Source organism: Periophthalmus magnuspinnatus, chromosome 19 (genome assembly GCF_009829125.3).
Source record: "Periophthalmus magnuspinnatus isolate fPerMag1 chromosome 19, fPerMag1.2.pri, whole genome shotgun sequence".
NCBI lineage: Eukaryota > Metazoa > Chordata > Actinopteri > Gobiiformes > Gobiidae > Periophthalmus > Periophthalmus magnuspinnatus.
The window spans coordinates 6,109,997-6,135,347 of record NC_047144.1 but is presented as its reverse complement, the minus strand read 5'-3'; the positions used below and the strand labels follow the sequence as shown (position 1 = coordinate 6,135,347).

Sequence of the window (25,351 nt, the reverse complement as noted above, 5' to 3'; positions counted from 1 at the left end):
TGGCCAGGAGGGTCTCTGGCATCAGCAGGTGAAGACTACTTAGGACTGTAAGATAGTAGGCCTATGTAGAGGGAATACAAAAATATATGCAGTACTAGCTGTATTATAACAGAATACAAAATGAATGAGACACAGTAGATTAGTTTAACTTCTTTATTTGTTTTCTAGTCTTACTTCCACTGCTTACTGTAAAATCTTTATCATTGTACAACAACGCAATTACAGTATATTTTCCCATTAACAATGAGGATGATTTTGTAATCCTCGAAAATATTATACACCTGTGTAACCAATACTGATATAATTTATACATTACTATTGAAAATAAGAATACATTTTTAATTCTTAAATTTCTCTTTTCTACAATATTTTCTTTTATTTCTCCCATGTCACACAATGGCAAGCCATGCACTACTACAGTAGTGATGTTTGTGCCTTGAGCAAACGTTCTTTGGACACTGGAAGTGAGAGTGAAAAGAAAAAGAATACACAAAAGGACATTTGATATTTACAGGTTTGATTTCAATATTATTACAACAAACTGCCACAAGTCACATGGTCAGTGCTTTCCCAAAGGCTCATCACAGGCTTTGTATCGAAGCAAGAGTCAGAGGCACAGTGTTGGACTAGAGCAGGCCAGTTTGTTCTCTCCCGGATGAGCTCATAGTTTTACTGGCACCGGTGATACAACCAAAACTGCAGACCCTGATACAGAACATGGTCAGTTTATATTCAAACATCCATCTTTGGTCAATTTGAAAACATGTTTAAAGGAGTAAATTAATCTGGTTAAAGTGCAATCGCCTTCAGCTCTGCTAAAAAGGAATGTTTTCAACTATGGTCTCAGCTGTTTCAGTGGCCATTAGTTTCAGAACTACAGCTAACAGTTAGAATTAGCAGGGCAACTTTACTGCATTGTGGGAGCCTTGTTCATTACCAACACATGTTGAGCATAAAATTAGATTTTGCAAACCCATATTCACAAAGCTAACAAATAAGAATGGAAGATTATCAACATGCCAACTACCGGTTCATTTATAAATTATATGACAATACTTTCTCTTAAAATATAGTAAATTTCTTAATTCAAATGTTTGTGCCGTGCATGATTCAGTACAACCTGCAGACTTATCTGCCCAGTCTACATGAGGTCATGACCACATAAGCATTTAGCAAGAGGAAATATTGACCTTAATGAAAAAGCAAGCTCGCCACATTCATGCCTCTGCACATCCTTAACACAATATAATTTAAATTATTCTATGATTTAATAAATTCTTCACATGGGATATTTTTTACAAATGGACTATCACCTTCTTTGTCCTTAACAATTCCAAAAATACCAATATACAAATTTTCAGCAGAATACATCACATAAACTTGTAGTGAATAAACATCTGTGATTTGACAGACTTCCGACATTGACTGTACACGCTACATGCTGGAGAAGGTACAAGTGGCTGTCCCCACACGGAAAAGCAGCAAATTTCTTCCCACTATAAAAATACCTAGAATCTAGAATGAGAGTAGAAAAACTTTACAAGTCATTTACATCCGACCCATTTCCTGTGGAGTGGCCAGAGATCCAATGCCGAGCGCCATGCTGTTTGGATAATCTCCCATAGAAGTCCATTGAGAAGTTCATTTAAAAGTCAGTTTCAGACAGCAATAAACAAAGTGCTGCACAGTACCAGCAAGGCAAGCATACGTCCATCCTTTTTAAATTAGAAAGATTTAGTCCAGCTCCTCTCCAAGGTGTCCACTTTTATTGCTGCTCCTCTCTATATCAACTTTGAAATGTCTTGGTGTGAGTGCTTCTGGTTATTGGTCAGCTTTCCAATCCCTTTACAATAAACAATTGTACATATGAACAAAAATAAACAAAACTTAGTGCAAAGTACAACTATTTTTCTTCACCCATTATGTTTCAGTCAAAAAATAAACATAAAAAAAGAAAATCATCTAATACTTCTGTGTAGGAAAAAAAAACTGGAGAAGTCTGCTCCCTATATCGCTTTCACTCAACCAAGGGACACTAGTCAGGCAGGCCTTACATAACCTGTGATAAAGCACAACCGTTTATTTACAAAGTGCCAGTTATTGTCAGTAATCTTAGAAGAAATAGTAGTTTTTCCAGTGTTTACATCAGTCAGTGAACATTTAAAGTGTGGTTCTATCAAGGTTAAGGCCCACCTAAATTATGACCCTTGTTTCATTGTAGAAAATAAATAAGAAGCAAACTTAACAACAAATTGGGTCTCATTTACATTTCCCCATTAGTCTATTTTTTAAAGCCATAAAAACAAACTCACACTAAACCCTCCGGGCATTTGATCCCCTCACTTGGGTCATTTTGAAATATTGTAGGCAAAACATCAAGCATAACACTAGCTCTAGACGTTGCCATTTCTGGACCAGAGCATCATAAGAAAATATCAAAACAAAATTCAACTCTGTCCAATAGAATGTATCAACATAGTTTATGGTCACCTTTTAAATGGGTTTCTAGTACTTTTATATTGACACTATATTTTAAAGGAGGATTTCTACTTTAAATGATAGATGGGTTCCTCAAGCCACAAGGGGGTCAACAGAACCCAATTTGGTTTAGGGCTAACATACACATCCACAGGTTGGGATAGCTTAACTTTAATAGTTTATTTTGTCTTAATCTTCATAAGGAGCAGAATAATGGTTGGTTGGCCAAATGATTTTTGATTTATATAAATATATTTATGTTTAACTTTTTTACAGTATCTCCAGTATGTTACCAATCCAGTATTGTGTCTATTTGACCTCTAAAATGGAGGGGTTGCACTCCATAATTGCTACAATGATTTTGTCAATGTAGTCCTGTAGTCTGTAGTTGATCTCCTCCTGTTTGTGGACTGTCTCCATCAGCTGAAACAATACAAAAATATTACAGCATGTTAAAGAAGAAATGCAAAGAATAGACTTTGTGTTTGTCGCTGATACAAACCTCAGCACGGGACACAGAGCTGATCTCTGCTGCCAGTGAATCAGAGAAAGAAGCAGACATGAGGGTCTTGGCTCCCTGGATACTTAGGTTAATAATCTGACCATTCAGTTCATCGTTCTGCTCCTTTAAGCTGCGATTGTCCTGAAGAAAGAGATAAAGCATTAAGAACGGTCCCATTTTGGAGTGAAAGTCTAGCTAGCAACTTCATTTACAAATGGTTGTTAATGTGTATTAAGAGTGTATTTTCTTACTTGTTTGAGCCGTTTGATTTCCTGCTCCAGTTCTGCCTCTCTGGTCCTTGTCTGGTACTCCTGCAGTCCAGCACCAGGGGTACGTCCTCTTTTTGTTTCTATTTCCAACTTGTACAATTGTAAGTGCTCCAGTTGTTTACGCAGGTCTTCAATCAGCTAGAAGGCGAAGAGGTCAAAATGTTTAGGCGTCATTCATGACAGTGGTGCCATTTTAAACATATATACAGGGGAGTTTGTTTTGTACACAGAGGCAGCCCTACCTCCTGTGTGCTCTCCTTCTCCTTCTGGTTTATATGCCGCTCATGGCTCAGTTTATTAGCCAATTTCCTCCTGTTCTCCATCTCATCCTCCAGTCGGTCTGACAAGGCCTCCGTTTCATCTTGCAGTTTCTTCTTTTCCTGTCATATTAAAAACAAATCAAAAGATCAGTTTTACATCATTTGGTGAATAGGAGATTTATGGTTGATTTGTACAAACCTCTTCTAATCTCTCTATGTTGGCTCGTAAACATGGGATACACGACCTCAGCTCACTGTTCTCCTCATCCAACTGTTGAAGCCTAGAAACCAAATGCAAACATCTTAGAGCTACGTCTTCACTGACATATTTTACCAGAAGGTGGCAGTGTAGAGCCATCATGACAATAGAGTCAACACCAATTTACATGGGGAGCTGACTTCACAGAACCACTTTACATGAATGTCAGTTAACATATGACTATAATTTTAGACAGCTATGTCCATGCTAAGACAAGAGTAATTTTAGGGAGCTATTTCCACAGGTTGAAATCCGAATTTCACTAAACCAAGAAAAAAAATGTATGCATCTTGAAAACTGAATTTTTAAACGATTACAATAAAAGCTAAGGTATTTCAATAAGAGGGGTTTCACAACTGACCAAAAACATCCTGGATCTCTTGACAATGCAATAAACACATTATACAGACATGAAGACAAACATGAGAAGGATACACAGGTCTTTCTAAGCCCCCTCCCTGGCATGGTACCTGGTCTGTAGGTTCTCGAGCTCCAGCCCCCTTTCTCGCTCCAGTTTGCTGATGGCATCCTTGTGCCTGCGAGTCTCTTGCTGCAGCTGCTCGTCGGCATACAGCTCCTGCTCCTTCAGCTGTTCCTCAAAGGCATTGGCGCGGTGTACAAGCTGCAGGTTTTCCTGTCGCAGCCGTGTGTGCTGCTCTCCTGAGGCCTCTGACTCCTTTTCTAACTCGGCCACCCGCCGCTCAAGCAACAACACCTACGACACAACAGTACAAGGGGTTCAAATCAACAGGTAAGAGGCAAGTACAGATAAATCACACTACTGGCTTTTAGGGCTGAATTGAGGAAAAAAACAAAAACAAACCTCAAACCTGATTCTTTATGAATTTTATCACTTCCACTAATCACACATACATTGCTGCTTCTATTCCATGTAAAAGATGGAATTTAGTATTTAACAAGTCACTAACTCAAGTTCAGTGAGCACACCTTGTCAGTGATGTCATTGTCAGCCAGTTCCAAAATGTCCCGCGTGAGGTCACTCACGGTGTCCAGGGTCATGGAGCTGTTCTGTAGTAGATGTCTGCAAAAAGAAAAAAATAATTCAAAAACTGTTACCAACCAAAATATCTCCTAATGCAAAAATAATAACCATCCCAGCTCAGACTCACTGCAAATTGAAGCCTTAGAAACAGTTCTGCTTACCTTGCCACTTTTTTGCTGGACAGCCTCTTGCCAGCACTGGGTAGAGAGATAAAAAAACAGGAAATGGTCAGGAAGAGTAAGAGGACAAAGGAAGGAGAAAGCATCTCCTCAATGACAACCTTTAATCACAACACACAAGATGGGCTCCAATGTTAAACACTGAAATGATGGAGATTATGTATCACAACACAGCAGTCTAACACAGCAAAAGCATCACACTGGTAAAGGACACACGGTGAAAATGTTAGATCGGTGTCTGGCAATTAGCAAAAAGTAAAAGGAAGAACTTGTATTATCAAAATAACTGATGTATTGTAATAATTGTTGTAAGTTCAGTTGCACAAGGCATATAAGATTTTGTAACATGAATCTTTATGAAGACGATGGGAAATTAAAACAAATGATATGCATACAAACTTTCAAAAATGTTTAACAAATTTGGAAGTACTGTATTTTATAGTTGTACAATGTTTGGACCTTGAGTGATGTCGATAGATACCCATCAGGCTTAATCTTGAATACGGCCTATTTATATTCTGCTTTGAATATAGTAATTACTCAAAATCAAGTCTGCATAGCTTAAAAACAAGAACAATTTAGGGCTCATTTCACAGCAACCAAATTCATAAAATCTATGGGACACTACTAAAGGGAGCTTTGGGTGGGAAACTATTTAAAAAAAAAAAAAGCTGAGATATGCACCTAAAATAGACTTGTCTTTCACCTCATACTGGCTCTACCAAAAGCCAAATGAATCCCACACTGCTTGCACACATGAGATGAGGTGTGACATGGAGGTGTGGCTTCTAATCAACACTGCACAGGCACAAGCGGCACGTTACCTAGTCATCTCAAGGAAATTGAGGCGCGTGGAGAGGTCCTCGAGACGACTGATTTGTTTGTGACACTGGCTACAAAAAAAGTCCAGAGCCTCCTCCCTGAGAAAGCTCTGAAAGGAGTCGGGGAGGGGGGGTGGTCCACTGCAGACAGGGGGCAGAGGAGAGAGGGAGAGAGGAGGTGCAGTGAGTGACCGAGCAGAGAGGTGTTGTGGGGTGGAACACAACAAGTGAATAGTGTAAACATCGTCAGTGTCATGGCAGAGAAGAGTGCATACGGTGAGCGCTGTCCTTGGGGAAAACAAACAGTAGAATGTGTTTTGATAAGGTGAAGTTAGAATAATAAGTTCACAGACATTAAAGGCACACTATGTTTTCTGAGGGAGGGTACAGAAATCTATGGAAAGGTGATCCCACTCACTCTTCCCCCAGTAAGAATGCATGTTTTTCAACTTATTTTTGAGCAGTAAAACTTGTATTGAAATAAATACTACTTAGATACATAATGCCATACCATGGAACATTCCAGGCAAAGCAATATCATCTTAGTGAAGGCAAACATGTGGCGGACCCAATACAAGAAATGTTACATGGTGTACTTTCAAGTTCATGTCCAAGTCAATTTGAGTCTTGAGCCCTGGACTCTGGGCTGTAAATATATCTTCCAGTTGTTAAATATATTAAAGTAATTAAAATTCACATCAAATCACAATGTCTTGAGTCCAAGTGACTGGGTTCTCTGGAATGTAATAACTTTACTTTGACTGATAAAGTATCCTGCTAGCCCACAACCTTCACATTCTAACAAGAAAGATTATATATTTAGATTTGAAAGTTTAAATAAACTTAGAAAGTTACAAAAACACTGTGGGATTTTCTATTATATACACTACTCTCCTCATATCACCTACAACAGCTGATCGCATTTTCAGACAGCAAGGCAGCCCTGAGTTATGTAACACTCTGGCACTGTTCCTGTTTATGTTAGCAGAAAATCTGTCCCGGCACAGACCTTGAGACGTAAAAGTTACTTGTTCATGGTCATATACAGCCATGTCTATTGAAATACAGTCTGCAGAAAGGATTACTTGTTGCTACGGCAATGAGAAAGTGTGAGAAAAGTGCTGTGATATGTAGCTCAGAGTGTGTGGGTGGGTGTAGGCTTGACATGTGCCAGTGATCAGCACCAATGGCTCATAAAGCGGTGACGCATTCACACCGAGTGGGAGAAGTTAGTAGGAGGATGCAGTTTTGTTTTGGGCTTTTTGACTTGGAACACCCTGAATACTGTTTAACATGTGTGATGTCATCTTGCATTACCAATCTGGATTTATTATGGCTTCCTGTGATATCACACCAAGAATTATTTAAAAGTTTTATGAAACAAGGAAAGACTGTCAAAAGCTTCCTGGAAAAAACACGTTGTAACAATCTCCCATGAGTCACTAGAACAAAGATGCTTTAACCAAATATAACCAGGCGTAAAAGAGACTGTTTCCCACAGATTGCTGTCGATTTAAATAATTCTATGGAATAGCTGATGAATAACTAATAAAAATTTGTAAAAATACCACTATTTAAAAAGGAGCTATATCTTATTTTTTACAAATATTTATTTTGAATATGGTTCAAAATTATTACTCAATTTCAGTTTACTACTTTCAGAGGCCAGAGCGGAGTTTGTCTGTCATGCTCTAATGCTAACAACAACTTGTATTTTACTTTATCATGTGAAATTGGGTACAGTCCCTTAAATTGTAAAAAGTTTTTTTTTATTTTTTTTATTTTTTTTTTATTTTTTTTACAACTTTCATATATGTATGATCGTTACAATCAGATACATGTGACTAACCCATTATTCTGTACAGTCTCTGTACTGTACTCTATATAAAATAAAATTTTATTTGGTCAACTTCAAACACATTAGAGGAAATTTAACTACAGAGGCCTCAAAACTCTATCTGAATGCCACTAGCTGGAGCCAGGGAAACAAGAGCACACTGCTGCCTATAGAAAGGCTCTACAAGCAGAGTCTGAAAACACTAGATCAAAAATCAAACTCCTATCATCACTGTAAAATATTGGGGAAATATAACTTTTTAAATTGGGTAAACTTAATTATTTATTCAGACATTGTTCTGGTCTATAAAACCCTTCATGGTCTTGCTCCACCCCTATTAAAAGAGTTCATACAGTTGAACACTCCAGCATCAAGCAGAGGAGACTGTAAAATTCCATTTAGAAAAACTTCATTTGGACAGTCGGCCTTTTCAGTTCACGCCGCTCACTCCTGGAATCTGGTCCCCACAGAAATAAGGAATATGACTTCTATCCATAGTTTTAGTAGATTTGTGAAGTGGTGGCTTCTGGATAATCAGACATGTGAACATAACTAATCTGTATGTGTTTTTGCATCACAGCAAATGTCTCTGTCTTGTTGAGTGACTGTGAATTATGTTTATTGTTGTTCATGTATGTGCCGTGCTTTTAGCATGTTCTAATTTTACTAATATGTCTACAGTATTATTCACTGATCTTTAATGTGCTTTGTCATGTGGGATGGACTGAATGTTTTCTGTGCCTATGTCCTTTTTTTTGTCTTGCCATCAACCTGCCAATGGGACTACGGATGAAAATTAGCCTGCATGGCTAAGTCTGGCACTTTTATATGCTGTACTAAAACATGTTGATCAATGTGCACTGTCCCATATTTAATAAATAAACATAAACATTGAGAGGAACTACAGATTATAGAGCAGGCTTTGGTAGGTTACAGGAAAAATGTACGCTTATGTTTAAATTCTAACTTCATTAATCAGATAGAGGGTTAGTCCTGCCTATCTTTTTGTCTCTGAGAAAAGTCAAGATAAGAGCATAGACTGCAGAGTTAGAGTGCCATCTGTGCTTTGTCTTATCATTGTGCGTTGATGAAACAAAGCACGTCTTTGTTGACATTTGGTCTGAGGAAAGCACAGAATGTCCTACAGTGTGTCAGAAAGATAATTTAAAGTGTCAGTTTGATTAGGCTTGGTACCTGGGAGACGGCAGGGAGGAGCCATTGAGCTGATCTGCTGTTTTTGTGAGGGGAGGGCCACCGTCTGTCTCGATCTCAGCCACACTGGTCTCTAGCAGTTCTGATGTGTTACTTTCTCCAAAATCCTCAAAGTGCTCCTCCTCTCCTCCGATGACCAGGGCGGGTGAGTGGTTGTGCAGTTCGGCATTTAGAGAAAACCTAAAAGATCACAGACACAAGAGGGAGCGGTTTAGCTTCAATGTGTTAGCTGCAGCAGATGGCAACAAATGGACCTTTTGATCTAAGCAAGTACAGATTTTTGTTTTGTCATTCTCTTGGGGGCTACCACAGCAAATCATAGGCACAAATCATAGGCACTTATTTGTATGATTCACATTGTGGTTTGACACTTTTATGTCAGATACCCCCTCAGACACAGTGCTCTATATTTACAATGGGCTTGGCATCAACAGCACATTGCAGTTACCAACTATAGCTTGCAGCAACTTGCTACAGCCATGTGGCTGTATAGTCGATATAAACTGCCCTCCAAACCAATCATCAACTGCAGAAATTAACAACTAGAAATGAACAACAAGAAAGATGCTTGAAAAGATAGACGCCTTAAATGTAAATGAGGACAAATAAACGTTTCTTGGACAGTCAAAATCCACAGTCTGGACAAGTTGGACTATCACATAAGAGCTAATCCTTTAATTCACATTAATCCAAAGTCTGCTTGAGCTAAAATGGAATGACTTGTACATTTCTACTACTGGGATGAGACCTTATCTGTTTTTTTTTCTTGTTTTTTTTCTTTTATGTAGGTCAGGTATTAATAAACACCTGTTCTATTATCCATTGACTGAACAGTTGTCCTTTTCTCCCAGCTAACAGTATCAGGACTTCCAAATTAGCACAAACTCCACTGCACTGTCCATGTACACTGATAACATTTAAACATTCACCGTCAAAGTAAGTAATGACTTATCAGCTTACCACATTTAGCTAAAGCCAAACCAGACAAAACAAACCTGAGTCGGAGCTCGTGGAAGGAATGACCAACTATAGGCACCCACTTACCCCCCGTTTAGTTTCTTTTTACTGGGTCTTTTCACTGGGAGCTGCCTCGCAGAGATGGAGGGTGAGGAGAGAGACCGCATCCTGACTCGCCCTGTGCTGCCTTGGCGTTGGAGCCTCGGAGCAGCGGGCGACAAAACTCCACACAACCAGAGAGGAATCCTGAAGTTTCTAGAGTCACGCTAATTTGTTAGCCAAGGACTCCACGAGGGAGAAAACAGAAGAAAACCTATGTTGCTAATTAGCTAACCTGCACGCATGGCTGACTGCTACTACAGAGAGATGTATATGAGTGGGTTAATCAGATTTGACACTAAGAAATGGCCCACAGACTGTCCTGCTGACTGCCAGGGGACCAGGAGGGCAGGGGACAAGGCGGGACAAGGCAGGACAGCGAGGAACAGAGGGGGGGAGAGAGGAGGAGGTAATCCAGTTATAGCCTAATCCTAGAGTAGTGCCTGTGCCTGGCTGTGACTACAGATTCACACTCAGGTTAGACAACAGTAACATCATCCTAATATAGTCGTTTTCCATAGAAAAAAATCTATGCCAATTTTGTTACCATAATAAACACACCTTTTATACAATACAATAACACAAAACATATACAGTAGTTTCATATGTTATCATGTGGTCTTTTACTAGTCCTAATAAAGGTCAAGACAATTCTATAAAATTATTTTTACTTGGATAAAATTGATACATACACATACACACATATACATATGTATACACACACACACATATATATACACATGAACGTGTTAGTTGCCATCTTTGACCTGGGAAATTACGGATTATTTGACCTAATCTGTTAAATCTCAAACAAAGAACCTTAATGTTTTTCCATCTTATATCTTCAAGAGCTTAGTAAACATTTCCACACAGACCCTCTAACACGGTGAGGTATGAATGAGTAAAGGGGCCTGCGGAGAGATTATGACCCTACAGCGTTTAAAAAAAAAAAACAGTCAGGAAAAACAACAAAAAGCGCAAACTCAACACTTCCTGGAATTCAAGTCTCAATCATAGGATGGAGGTGTCCCACAGGGTGAGCAGAGTGGAGCAGTCCCATCCATCAGCAAACAACCAGATACATGCGTCAGAGTCAGCAGACAGGGCCACAGCACTGCACTTCCTCCTGCCTGCACTAAATACTATGTCAACATTTAGGTACAGAGCTAGTGAAAGCACTGGCTGAAGATTTGTGTTACAAAGATATGATGATAAATATAGTCATCTAAGTGTATTTAATTGTATATAAATAGAAAACATCTGTGTCCATATTTATTCTATAGATATTTAGGTTTTAATATATATATGTTTAATATATATTTTAATAATAAAAGAAAAAAAAAACTATAAATCAAACTACATCTTATTTTTGGACACTTAAAGGTGCACTATGTAACTTTTCATGTGCAGGGTCCACCTTTTCTCCATGGAGAGGTTAACACTTGGCCAGGAATCCACATTTAGTCAATTATAGGTGTTGTTATTGCTCAAAAAAACTTGTCAAAAAAAGACATGCATTCTTTCTGTGTGCGGAATCACCCCGCTTCACAGATCTGATCTGTAACTTTACCTGGTGGTTTTCATCTGGTGGTTTGCCTCCATGAATGATATTAAACTTATGCCATGGTTGTTATGGCATAAGTTTAATGCCACAACAAACAAGCAACAACATATTTATGGAAACAATAAGGTGGAAAACCATCCACCAGAAAAGTTACATGGTTCACCTTTAAAATAACGAACTTGGCAATTCACCAGGCAGTCACTAATAAGAAAAAATACATTATAGCTAATTTTTAAGGTCAGAACTTCAATTTTTAACATGCTCAGCCAAACCTCAACTCCTTAAAATTGTACTAACAACAGAGATAAGAGTGGAACAACTGAGTCACCCTATGATGAAATCAAATACACTCACTTATCAAGTGTTATTTTTGAGATCTTTTGTCTTTATAAAGTTGACGCCATCTCAGAAATAGTGTAGCTCTTTAATGATACAAAACTGTCCATATCACTGTGGGTAGGAAGATACCAGAGAAATGTTATAAGATTTAGACAGGAGGTCAGTAGTAGGCTATTTTTAATCTGCCCGCTGAATGACCCAAATCGTACCCAAGTCACTGATCCACTGTTGGATGATTTTATTCAGGAATTATGTGATCAACACTGACCCGGAGTTGAGCGATCTGCTACAAATTAAACTCACATGGCACAATGAAGGTCGGCAAAGGGTCAGGTGTCGAGGGGGTCACGTGTTGAGGTGGGTACGTACCGATTGATCCTGTCCTCTGGATCATGCAGTGTGGCCTCGATGCCGCTGTCCGTCTCCACGTCCTCGTGCATCTCCGGAGCCACACACGCCCCTGTGTCTTCATCTGTGAACGTCTCACACTCACTGTAGGTGCTCTCTGAGCCCAGGTACGCACTGTCCGTCACCTCATTTTGCTGCAAAAGGGGAAAAAAAAGAACAAAGTGAAATACAAAAATAAACACTTAAAATACAGCAGTGGTTCTAACAGTTCAAAATTAGTAGAACATTTATTGTACTGTTAACTATTTATATTTATGAAATGAATTGTAGAGGCTTTGCTTGTCCTAAACAGTCTCCTTGACTGGCCCAAATTTATGGTGACTTGCTTAAAAATATATATCCAATTATTCTACTACAAATTATTGTAGCAAGGTTACTCATTTCAAACTTTAATATTTACATTCAGGTTCAATAAAATATTCAGTCTTAAAAGAGAAATACATAAACTATACAACTAAGATGGCAGCCCTTTAATGTGCACTGTCGGGTCTCACTTCACAAGACAGCTGTTTTTAGTAAGACACAACCTGCTACATCAATACCGCCAAGCAAATAGTTCAATCCAACTGCTGCTCTTTAACTAAATTCAGCTCTATTGCAAACATAAAGCCAAGAAACAAATGTCATAGATACAGAATGAGAAATACCAGTCGATAAGAAACGTCCAAAGTTGATTGATAAAGCGGACAGCCCACCATTTCCACAACCATTATTCCTTTTTAATATCACTCGCACAACCCTTGCCCTGCCTGTACCTCCACTGCTCCCTCACCTTGACTTACAGTGAGACCAAGTTAAGAAAAGAAAAACGGTGTAACGCGTTGTTCCACTGCGTGGTTTGTGGGGCGGGAACAGTCCAAAGTCGACCTAATACCAGCTGAAACTCCGCTGGATCAGCTGGAACGGTGTTTAATCTTCAATGGCTCCCGGGAGTTCACTTCCTGACTCACAGTGTCAATTATTAAGCCATGTATTACATATCGCCATAGCTCTGCAAATGACAGACAGCGCCAAGATAATATAATCACTATCAATGACCTTCTGAGGTGGTGGAAAATCCTTGAACAACTGTGAATCTAAAATGTGCAGAGGTTTTCGTTTAAAAAGGAAAATGTGGGGCGGATCGGGTGGGCACTACGCCTCTCCTCTGCCAGGCTCACCTTGGCTGTTTTGAGAGCAAACAGGGTGAGAACAGCTCAGCTATTGAACGCAAGGAACTTTTTTCTGCCAAAAAGTTGAGCGGGAAAAAACAAGACCAGGGACACAGGTGTGGCACCGACTTCAAACGTACACAAACCTCCCCCAGAAAGTCTGCTCCATGCTTCCAGTAAATAGCAGCCACAAGAACATAAATATTTTGAACATCACTGTTCATTTGTGCATGTTTTCGAAATAGCACAAAATTAGACACAGCATTGTGTTCTGTTTTGCTGTCTCAAGTCTGGGAAACAAATACGCCGATATAAACTGGATGGTAATAATATGCATCTATAAGCAACTTGGTGTCTTTCTTTTAGTACTGAACATTCAGTATTTGAATATAAAACTAAATCATAATAACTAACTATTTTACATCAATATTTGAATCTTAAAAGTATTTATTCCAGTAACAAGTCAGAACTCAAGTACTTGAAAATTGCGGGCAAGATGGACACCCAATGCAAAGTGAATGCTAAATTTATTAAATTAGCATTTATCAGACCCATGTAGCATCTTGCTTTCCAAAATTTCACATTACATGTACTATATATAGCACACAACCTAATACTTGACATGTTACTTAAATGAAGTAGGACTATAGTAGAGTAGGTACAATAATAAAACCAGCACTAAATAAATCAGCACTGCACTTCTTAACCTCACCAAATGAGGGCAGTGACACTGTGCCAAAACACTCTTTGTCGCATGGGCAGAGGAATATTACATTTCAAGTAGCATGCAACAATGAGGTTAAAAATACAAGATTCGTGCTCAAGAGGAGACAGGAATCCCAGAAATGCTGACCACAAGTGCAAAAACACAAGTCCACACACATGTCAAAATGTTCTGGCACATTCCATCTAATTCAAAATTTGCCAAAGAATACCTCAGACTGCCAGCTGCCAAAACCAGGCTGTCCAAGCTCTGCATTCACATCGAGGTAATGATAGCTCAGTGAATTACAGAGGGGAGAGCGAGTGCACACAGAGGTCAGTGTGTGTGACCTGCTACAACAATGTGAGAACAGGAAAAGGCTCACCTCATCGTACTCTTCGGGACAGCCCACAGCTCCGTCGCCCGGGCTGTAGTTGACTCCGTACAACTGTGGCTCAGGGCCTGTGTGAAGGACGAGGACAGGTTTAATGTAAAACAATAAGAAATACAGAAAGGCTAGAGTGCCAGTGTCCTTGTACTGACACACTTTGGTTTGTGTGGGCTTGGTTTAGTAAAACGGGCTGAGACTACATTTTCAAAATGGTTAACCACTGATCAAGGAAGAAACACTTAGAACTGCATTTTTCCTTAATCACATTTTGATGAAGCAAATACAAAAATACTCAGTTGACGTACAAAGTAGGCTAGAGTGGGAACACATTATTTATCTATAACACTATACCTTTGTGCCTGTATGGAGTAGTGTTTCATGTTCTACTTTGCAACTGCACATTTTTTTGAGCTTGTCAGCAAAAACATTTTTGGCAATTATCTACTGACATTTGCTTTTATCTGAGGTAGTTTAGGTAGGTGCCAATATGACATGGCATCCATTAATCCAAATTGCATAGAATAAAAAGGTGACTTTGCGATAGCATTATCCATGTTTGATGAATTGATAAAGCTGACCATGTTGTGTTTAGTTTATGTACTCAGCACTTTTAAATGTCCTAGTCGCCCTACTTTGGCATGTTTACACTCAGCAATCTTTAGCTTTATGAGGCCATATTATTGTGTAACTATAGTACTAGTGATTTAAGTGTCACCTAAAGGCCATAGTCACAAAATAAAACAATTAAAAAAACAAACAAAGCAACCTCTATCTGCTGAACACAGACACAAAGCCTGAAACTAAACCTTTGTAATGTGAGAGATGATGTCCCACAATCCTTTGCGGCTCCTGTATCAAGTAAACAGTGCTGTGAATAGCGCCCAGCTGAGAGAAGTGAACACAAACAGGAGGACTGTGAAAGGCTGTGGGTCACCCTGATGTTTTGTGCCCTTACATAAGCTGCTCTTTTAGTCTACAATCCACATTTAGAGACAAACAACCTGTAACTACCTGTGAGCTACTGAAATATGCATTATTTATCAGACGCCTGAAACATATTTGTGTCTCAGACATGCAGCAGGCAAGACCTTTTAAGCACCGATAAATGGACTCATCAACTGTAATTAAATTTATTTTGACAGATTAATCTTATAATGAAAGTGGGAATAAGAAAATCCAATCTTTACATAAACCTGCTGTATTTGTTATGTAGCCAAAAAAAAGAAACATATGAGTAAGTGACAGGAAAGGTCTAAATTATTTAAGTGAACAGAACCCTGCCCCCTCCCACGTGAAACCATGCCAGTTTACCCATGTGGCCAGCCAGCTCAGGCTTTCCAATGCATGAATAATTCAAAGGTGGTGTAACTGGAGATGTGCAACCCAGAAAGCAAAAGAAAGAGAAACAGTGCAAAGAATCAATAGGGGAGAGGCTACCGGCAAACAGTGTGGCTTTGTAGTGACATCAGCCTCAGCTCTAACTGTGTGTGTTTGCACAGGTAAACATATGACACTGAACAGTTTGTTTTGGTGTCACTAAAATCAATAGAAACCTCATCTCTACAGAAGTAGAGACCGTAAATGTCCCGTTTGTCTTGTATATCAGGTGATGTAGGTGCAGCTAGACTATATGTGAGTGCAGAAATGAACCTTTTTAAAATTTGGACAGAGAAGCTGGTCTTATAAAGGGTTATAAAGGGTTATACTTTGTTTAAAAAGGGCTGTACCTGATATTTTCAAATAAAAAAAAAAAAATTCATCTGCAAACCAGGAAGTAAGGCTAGTGCACTGTTAGAATGCTAGTTGTCGTTACCCTTACTTTGCTGGTAAAACTTGATCGAGATGAATAAATGGGATGCTCGTAGTATAATACATTTCAACATTGTACACTATTTAAAATGAACTAGTATAATTTTTTACATTTTTAAGACAAAAATGCAGAAATCAGGTATAGGTTTATCTTTGTTATGACAAGTAAAAGTAGACTAGTATGGCAGTAAGTACTGATATTTGGGTCATTCTGCTATTTTAAAATCCTACATCAGTTCGTGTACGATGTGGTATCAGTCTCTGGTGCCAGGGGAAGGCGCTGAGAGCCAGATGTTGAGGAGTAAATGCCAGAATGTGCAGCTCAGGCAGTGTCTACTCTAGAATTAGGGGAGTGGCAGACTGGTCCATAAAGAAGACACTAATGGATGACATCAGACTTGGAGCATCTGCGTCTGTAATTTTGGTGGAGTTTAAATGGTTAAATGTGGCTCTTGGACTGCTATTAAGCTTAATTTCAGGAGAGCGGGACAATGTTAAAAATACTGCAAGATGTTAGAAAAATATTGAAATGTATCATACATTTCTGATAGTGATTAATGATCCAAGTAATTTTCTGGCAGCCACTGTATTAACAACTGACTTTTTTTACACAATACATGATACTATGTTGTTTACAGCTATTGCATTTAGCTAAGCACAACCATTCAAATTGTGACTTTGATTTAATAGTAATTCACCTTCAGGCTTTGATAAAAACATACCTCCATTGCTAATTGCTGATATCCCACGACGGAAGTCCTCAAAACTTATCACTCCCAGACCACTAGGATCCAGAAATTTGGTCAAATCTTTCACCTAAAGGAAAAAAAAATAAATAAATACATATATCAGAAACATTTCATTGACTTGTCATAGCAACAACTGCAGTTAGCCTTGTACTGGACGCTCCTAGATGATGTAATGAATTCTACATGGAAATTTTTTTTTTCTCTACACAAGGGAAAATATACTGGCCTGTAATGTTTGACTTGAGTAAAACAGCGAACCGCATTCAAAAGAAACAAATCAGCATTTTACAGATGGAGATGCCACAAAACTACTAAAAGACAGTTTATGGTCATTCGCCTAGCAAAGGCAGTTTAATTGCTGAACAGTGTGCAGCCTATCATGTGTCTCTAAAAGCAAAAACAACTCCTGACCTTCACTGCTTTGCTGAGCTTTTGTGTCGAGGGATTTCTGGATTTATTGGATTCTGTGCAATGCAAGTTTACAAGGATTCTGAAGAAGCAGCTTGCACCACAGTGACAGGCAAAACAAAGGAGGCAATGCTAGTTTTTGATGATATTATGGGCTAGCGGGACAAATAAAAACATAATATAATGTATGAATGTTTAATAAGAAGAAAGATCAGCGAAGACACAGCTGCTCTGAGCACCCAAGTGTAAAATGGGTTACGTAAGTGCACCTACATTCTGTATATTCCTCCATCCATATCCTGGCAACAAGATGTCCACTCCACCAACCAAATAAAACACTGCTATCATTACTATGACAATTTATGGTTTGTTATACCTTAGAAAATAGTAATGACATTTTGGCTTGTATAATTTACTTGTTAATATCAAATAGTTTACACAAAAGCAAGAGCACTGGTCTTCTGTGGAAATGATTCAAGGTCTGTGGAAATGATTCAAGGTCTGTGGAAATGATTCAAGGTAAACACTTGTTTCATTTAGGCACAAAATCCATATGCTGAATCCTGATGGTGAACTGGAGCCACACCAAACGACTATAATTTTGAGTTAACAGCTTGCAATCTTGCATTTCCTTGTTGCAGATATCTTGCTATATGAAAAGTGGTCTTTGCAGTATCCAGAAAAGTGCTATGCAATCAAAATCAATCCACACAAATGACAGACTATAGAGTAAGTCAAAAGTTGCCCATCACCATTATGACACAAAACCCATGATTGCAGTATAATTTCAGGCATGTAACGCTGACTAAATTAGCTGGGGGATCGCCGAGTGAGGTTTTTGTGGTTACCATTTACATATTCTTCACAGAAACTGAGCACTCAAAGCCAATGAGGTCTTTTACAGTGACTTTGAATCCAGAAAGCACATCTATTAAAAAAACCCTGCTGATCTGCTCAGGGATAAAGTGATAAAGCATTTTCCAACAATGCACTGGGCTTATGATGTTGTGAATTAAAAAGCAGCTTCAGGAGAGGTGCGTCAGTTTCACAGCGGTTCAACACAGTAATGTTCATTTTAGCTTCTTTTTTGCGTGTTGCTCTGCAGTGTTTCCAACCAACTTGGAAAATGTATGAAAAGACGTGTCTGCCATCACAAGTGCTTTCCATTTCATGGAGGAACATGGCAGTTGGCAGGAAATAAGACTTTCTTTTTGAGCCGCTGTTCAGAAACCCCTTTGCTGGGTGAGGTGAGACGAAAGCTGTTGCAAGCTAAGGTGTGGTCTGTGTGACATTTAAAACTCTTTTAGGCGTCACAGTGCTACTGTAGAAATCCTATTGCTTTTGTAGTTTCCAAATACACATTTATTTAAAAAATATTTTTAATCTAAACATTTCTGTTTAAAGACATTCATGAAGATCTAATTGTTTACAGACTGAACCGTAAACAATCTATAACAATAGTTGTTATATTAAATATTGAAAAACTTAAATAAAGTAATATAATGACTAATAATCTATAACCAATGTATAAATATTACACATTTAACTTTTTTTTAATACTTATAACAAGGCAGTAACTGGTGGGCAAATTTACTAAAGCCAAAGGCTGACTACAAAACATAAAAAGTGAACCCAAGAAAACTGTCATCTCAGTCCCTCTTCTTACAGAGAACTGAAGCCTGTGGTTTGTCAGTACTTCTTGTTTGGGTCTAATCAAAGCCAGAGCATGCCTCACTGGAACCACACAAGCCATGTGTGTATGACCCTGTGAAGAGGAGGAGAGCCCTTTAGTTAGTGTCTTTCCTAAGGCAAAATGTGCATGGTGCATAAGCGAAACACTGATAACCATTGATTATAGGTTTAGAGGCATGTTAAAAAGCAGGTTGATCTTTTTATCATCTTTGAATATGAATTTCTAACAAAAGCAGCAAAGTGAATGCAAAAGTAGGACGGTTTTGGAGTTCAGGGCATTCCTTTGTGGATTAGCAGGGCAGTACATAAAGGCAGCGGGTGAGGGGACAGGGGGCTGGTTAAAGAGTGAAGAGTGATAAGGAGGTGACCACAATGTAGCAGAGAGTCGTTTTTGTGTCCAAAGGGGGTCACAACCAGAAACTCCAGGGGGGCTGACTTACCACACAATGAACGAAATGTGAATGAAATAAAGATTCCACAAATAAATGAGAAAAATGTTAATAAAGTTTCTTTTTTCATTTGATTCTGTTTGTTTATTTTTAACATGACCAAATAGGTAAAGGATTGACTTGTGTGTAGTTTGTGGCAGGAACACTGATTTGATCTCAAGTTTGAGACATTCAAAAAAAATTTACTATTTATTTAACCATTAAACTGTTCAGTTCAACTACATTTTCAATATGGTAGATATGAAGTGGAAAAAGCATGGCCATGTGTTTCCTTGAGAAGACAAAATTACTCAATAAACCAAAGCTATAAAGTCTTAGTGGTTTATCTACAGTGTTGGGGGCTACATGATGTTCATTTTCAAACCACACTGTGCAATACGTCTCCAAAAGCCTACTTACCTTTCCATGGAATTATTCAACAGGACACATTTGCATAGTTTGCACTGAGGCACCAGCATGCAAATACCTAGTGGATTCCATTCTGCTTTAAGTGACAGACTGTAGAGGTATTTGTAGTGAAGCATAAGGTAAACGCAAAATGTACCAGCGGTGCTAATAATAGCCATAAATCTAAAGTTTTAGCCTAACTACACAATAGTTTGACAATATATTGAATAGATACCAATAAAATATGGCTTCATTCCTGAAAACAAGTTTCTTATGAAAGCTGTATCTATTAGGATTGCATGCGTATTGAGAAACTAGCTGTCATGTTTGTCTTAGCTCAATGGTAATAATTGCGATGCCCTGCGGATTTCTCGTTCATATTGCAAAAGTGCTGTGCAAAAATCACTATGGTGAAACGTAATTACAGAAAACAGCTTTTATTTATGAGATGTTCAGGCTTTCTTGGTGTAACAAAAACTAAATAAAAACAAACAAATGTACACATGTTTTTATTTTCCCCTTTTGCAATACTGATTTACCGAAACACTTTTACAGCCTTACCACAAAGCATTGTAAGTCTGTGATGACATATTTGTGAATAATTGCTTAGATTAAATGGATTCCTCAAATTCCAGGAGATAAAGCAGTCTTCTGCCTGTTGGATTTTCTAGACATGAATGATTAAGGCTAATTCCTTGCTGGTTCAATGCCGTCCTGTGAAACAGAAGCTGACAGGGATAGCATGCATTTTTCTGGCTGCTAGATCCCGTAAGGAAAGAAATTGGACAGGTGTTTCCTGTAGGAACGTGACCTGGTTGGCTCCTCTAGGCCTTGGTAACAATATCCAATTCACAAGAGAGGTGATCAATCTGAACAATCACTTAAGACGTCAACGAAAACTTTAAAGAGAACTCAAGAAGTAGAAACTTAAAATGCGACACACCTATGAACTTGTGTGATGTAAATGTGATGTGCCAAAAGAGTTAACATCATAACCACACTACAGTCTCCACCCAAAAAGTCAGGGTCTATAGTCTGCACCCAAACTATGAAGTTCATCTGACTCAGGCAAACACATTTTACTCTTAATCCTTTACAATTCTCTGCCTGGGGATCCACAGATGCCTACAGCTTGACACAGAGCAGCCCATGACCAATGCAGGGGTTTGAACAAGGATTAAACTGCATTAGCAGACCACAGCACCAAAAAGTCACCCTGCTATTCAAAAGGACAGTTCAGAGTATTCAAACAATACGAGGCAACAAAAACTGTGAGGATCTCTGTGATAAAAATACATTTTGTTACTCACAAAAAGGTTGTGACATTTTTCAGATTGTGAGTGAAGAAAATTTTAATTATTGTTCAGCCAATGATGGCTGAAACAAGCAGCGATCATTGGCTTTTTACAAGAAGATAAATAATATCAGTTAGTTTGACCTTGTTTGCTTATCAAATAAAAAAAAAAACAAACAATTCCCACACAATCTTAGCAAGTCTAAGGTTAGCAGTTGTCTCACCATTACGTAATTATTTAAAAAAATGTGAGATTATTTGCCAGAGCTTGTTTTTTCTTCTAAACATTTGAAGAGACTATCAACATGTCTAACAGGAAAGAAATTAGACACCACACTGAGAGCACATGACAACTGTACACATTACATCATCCAGATGAATGATTTACTGGTGGATCAGTTTAGTCAAGGTTTCTGTACAGAGGCACTCACTGGTCAACATGAGCATGAACAACATCCACTCAAAAAGTCAAGGATATAAAACTGTTGAAGTGAAGTTCTAAGTCGGTGGTGGCTGGAGTGTAATGCATCATTTTTGTAAACCAAGCAGGATATGCAAATGAGAATATGAAGGGTTGTCATGATGTGACACATGGGAACGATGCCAGGCCTCACTCAACCTATTAGAGCCAATATGCTCTGAAAGTTAAATCGGAGCTTTAACAAAACACTTCACCAAATGTGGATAAATCTAATCTACTATGGAATTAATAGTGTTACAAAGGACCAGCCAACAGACTGGTCCTCAAAAGAGGACCAAAGAGTTATTCCACTCAGATGAACCAAATATTATGGAAATTATTCATTCATTAGATAGGCATAGCTTATTAATAATTATGTGGACATTACCTAGCTTCTGTTGTATACTTTATGCCACTGATGTTAGAGAGGCTGGAATATAGTAAGTATTGCAAATAAAATATCCGTCCTGAATAGAAACTTTTATTATTAGTCTATCCTACTACTTATTACCAAATGCACAACTGACCTGTGTAAAAAGTTTGATGATGGGCAACTCTGAACTTGGTTGGGAAAGTAAACATAAAAACACTATTAGAAATAAAAATTCACCTGACTTCACCTGAGTGAGTCATTTTACCTACTACAATACTGCCTAGGGTTTCCACTAATGCCATTACAAAAGCTTTTAGCAGGAAGTACACAGAAGGCCTGCACAAAATCAATAATAAATCACTTAGTTCTGCATAAAGGCCCTTTCTGCAGAACCCTGCCAACTACAAACTAAAGAAGAAAACTGCATCTCACCTGATCTGCCCCATACGCCGCTGCAAACTCCATAAACTCCTCAATGCGAACGAATCCATCGCCATCCTGGTCCAGAGCATCGAACACAGCTTTCAGAAGGGAGACGTCTTCCTCACTTGTGTTGACAGTTGGAACTATAGGCACTGAGTCATCTCCCACCATCTTGGAGAGACACAGTGCCTCCACACTCTGCTTGTTAGTCCAATCCGCTTCCACTGATGAGTCCTGAGCTGAAAAATCCAATATGTCTGATGTTTCTAGGTGGTTTGAATCTTCATTTGGCTCTGGCGCTGCTTCAGTTGTCAAAGTGTCAGTTTGTAAAGTGTCAGGGTGCTTCTCATTGTGGACGTCCTCAGTAGCTGGACAAAGGTCTAAAGCCATTGTTGAATCCTGATTTTTGATTTCACATTGTAATTTTGTGTCTTTCATTTCTTCATTTTGGTCAGCGTTGTCCTGTCCCGTGTCATCCTTAACATTGTCAGCCTCATCAGTTGAAATTTCCACTAGCTGCTCCAGTTCTGACACGTAACCTTGGTTTGCAGTTACAGTGGATCCTGTTTGCTCGATTGATAAAAGTGGAGGAGAAACAGGAGTGGCAGGGCACAAGCTGTTGTCACAAAAGGGAACCTCGATATCCAACAAAGGCACGGATCGTTGAAAGCAGTCCTCCAGCGTGCTTGTGTGGTCGAGCAGAAGGCAGTTCTCAGGTAAACTTGGAGTTGTGGAGGTACTGGTTAGTGGCAGATCAGTCACTTGATCTGGGTATAGACCTTTGTCTCCAATGTCAGGTGACACAGCTACCGGGCTGAGAGAGAGTCCTGTGACCTCCTCAGTGACGCTCTCTTCATGTGGAGACAAATGTTCATCTGAAAAGAAATCTACCAACAAAACTGAATCTAAAGTTTTAGAAATGTCAATGTTTTCTGTTAGGCAGGACTCACTCACAGTCTGTGCATTAGTCCCATAACTAGGAGCATGTGAGTTTTCATCAGTGGGCTCCTGAGGCTGATTTGATTGGTCAAAGGTAGTGCCTTTCCCAGACACTTCAAACAGGCCTGGGGAAAACAGCCACGACAAGGTGGAGTCACTGACCACCTCTGATGGCTCTCCGTTTTCTGAGCAAGACAGTGCCTCTGTTCTTTCGGGCAAAGCCTGGGAATTAGTTTGGTGATCTCTTAAAAGATCACCAGATCTCTTAAACTCTCCACCAGACAATTCAGCAATATTTATTAGAGAGTCCAAATGGGGCACTTTGTTTTGGAAAAGGACTTCTTCACCTAATGATTTGAATGTATGATCCTGGTCACTGTTTCTGACGTCCAAACCTGTCTGGCCACTCTTGTTTTGACAGAGCACACTCCCATTGTCTGAGTCCAGAGAGTGAAATCCCAGAGGAAATGGTTGTTCTGTCTCCCACTGTGTGTGCCCCAAAGGGCCAGACAGGAGTGCCGGTTCCATTTAGGCTGGCAATGTTCCCTGGTAATCCTTATAAAGCTGTCAATTTAATTTTTATCTCACAGCAGTCAACATCCATTGTTTCAGTGGTAGGGACATTTTTCCATAAACATTGGCATTGGTGAAGTAAAATATTCTCTAAATTTAACTGCTGGCACATTTACTTAAATACAATATACCAAGTTATACTAACCACGTTCTCTGTCACGGATGTAAACTGTAAAGTGTGAACTTAATATTATTTTTGTGTATCGTCACAGTGACTCAGTCCCTTCCTCTGGAGGCTGGTTCAATCTCGTCTGTATTAATCCAAAATCAACATATTCCACTTATACTTGAAGAAGGTCCATCAATAAGCAACATATATCAAACGAAATGAAGTAAAATACGACACCGTTACGCGCTAAATAGTCGTATTTCACAACACTGTCCATATCCATTTATTTTAATCCATCCATAGCTAATTTGTATATGCGCATATGCGTGCGCCGACTACAGCCTCAAAACAAAGCATAATCCACTAAATGACACCTTAACACATGTCGCTGCTTAACTTATCGCGATGAAAAGATTTTAAGCAAACGAGCTGAAATAATTCCTCCTCCGGCCATCTCTCTTCCCCTGTGCCAGTGGCCAGGGGCTAGCTGACTGACTAGCTAGCCAAATTAGCTTAATAGCGGGCTAACACGCGAAACAGCGTTTCCCAAACACTACCACAGACTCATATTTGCGCTCGGACGCAACATTGTGGTGATGATTCAAGCTTAACGGCTTTCGTTTCGTGGCTCCCTTTTATCGATGATTTTCGACGTCGTTTCCCAATCCACCTGTATCTCAGAAGACAGGCCAGACCACCACCGACGAGAAAGAAGCGACCAGAGTTATTTATCCACGATCTTCATTTATACGAAGCTCGACAGACAGATCCGCTTCTAGGTCCAACGTGGGGAAGTGATGAGAATTAAAAGTGCGGCAAATAACGACAACCTGCTTCATCATACGACTGTGACTCCTGGGCGATGTTTATCTGTGACGCTGTAAGCTCTCGCATCAGCATCAGCAGTGCCCCATCCTCCTCCTCCTCCTCTTCCTCCTTCTACCGCCGCAGACACACCACACACCGCTGACGTCTCACGCACGCGTACAAATCACCCCGCAGTACCACGGATGAGGAGCTTTTAACATTCATGTATGGAATTCTGCTTTGGGCTACCAACTAGTCAGGCACAAGCAATTGCCTAGACTTTATTCTAGCACAAGGTCAAAGGTAAGCTTATTCAGGTTCAGAGACCACGGGGTCCTGCACAATCACCATGCAGCCTTTCTTGTACATTCTGCTCACAGCCTTCTGAGAAATAATAGTGCAAATGATATAACCATAAAGAAATCACTGCTGCTGTGCCGTGAATAG

General features: G+C 39.2%; 1 protein-coding gene across 2 annotated transcripts; it reads right to left on the bottom strand.

Annotated features, from left to right (window-relative positions):
- Positions 1-139: 139 nt before the first annotated feature.
- On the bottom strand, positions 140-25,038 carry rab11fip3 (RAB11 family interacting protein 3 (class II)). Of its 2 annotated transcripts, XM_033984581.2 has the most exons (14): positions 22,486-25,025; positions 16,964-17,057; positions 14,427-14,503; positions 12,149-12,321; positions 8,803-9,000; positions 5,775-5,912; positions 4,933-4,968; positions 4,717-4,810; positions 4,239-4,483; positions 3,709-3,790; positions 3,492-3,629; positions 3,232-3,387; positions 2,981-3,121; positions 140-2,901 (listed from the first exon to the last, which is right to left on the bottom strand). In XM_033984581.2, exons 1-14 carry the CDS (start codon positions 23,941-23,943, stop codon positions 2,788-2,790), a joined length of 3,144 nt encoding a protein of 1,047 aa, XP_033840472.1. In that variant the 5' UTR covers positions 23,944-25,025; the 3' UTR covers positions 140-2,787. The 2 variants fall into 2 exon arrangements, with proteins under 2 accessions (XP_033840472.1, XP_033840473.1); XM_033984582.2 differs by lacking the exon at positions 5,775-5,912 and having other exon boundaries at positions 22,486-25,038.
- Positions 25,039-25,351: the final 313 nt, after the last annotated feature.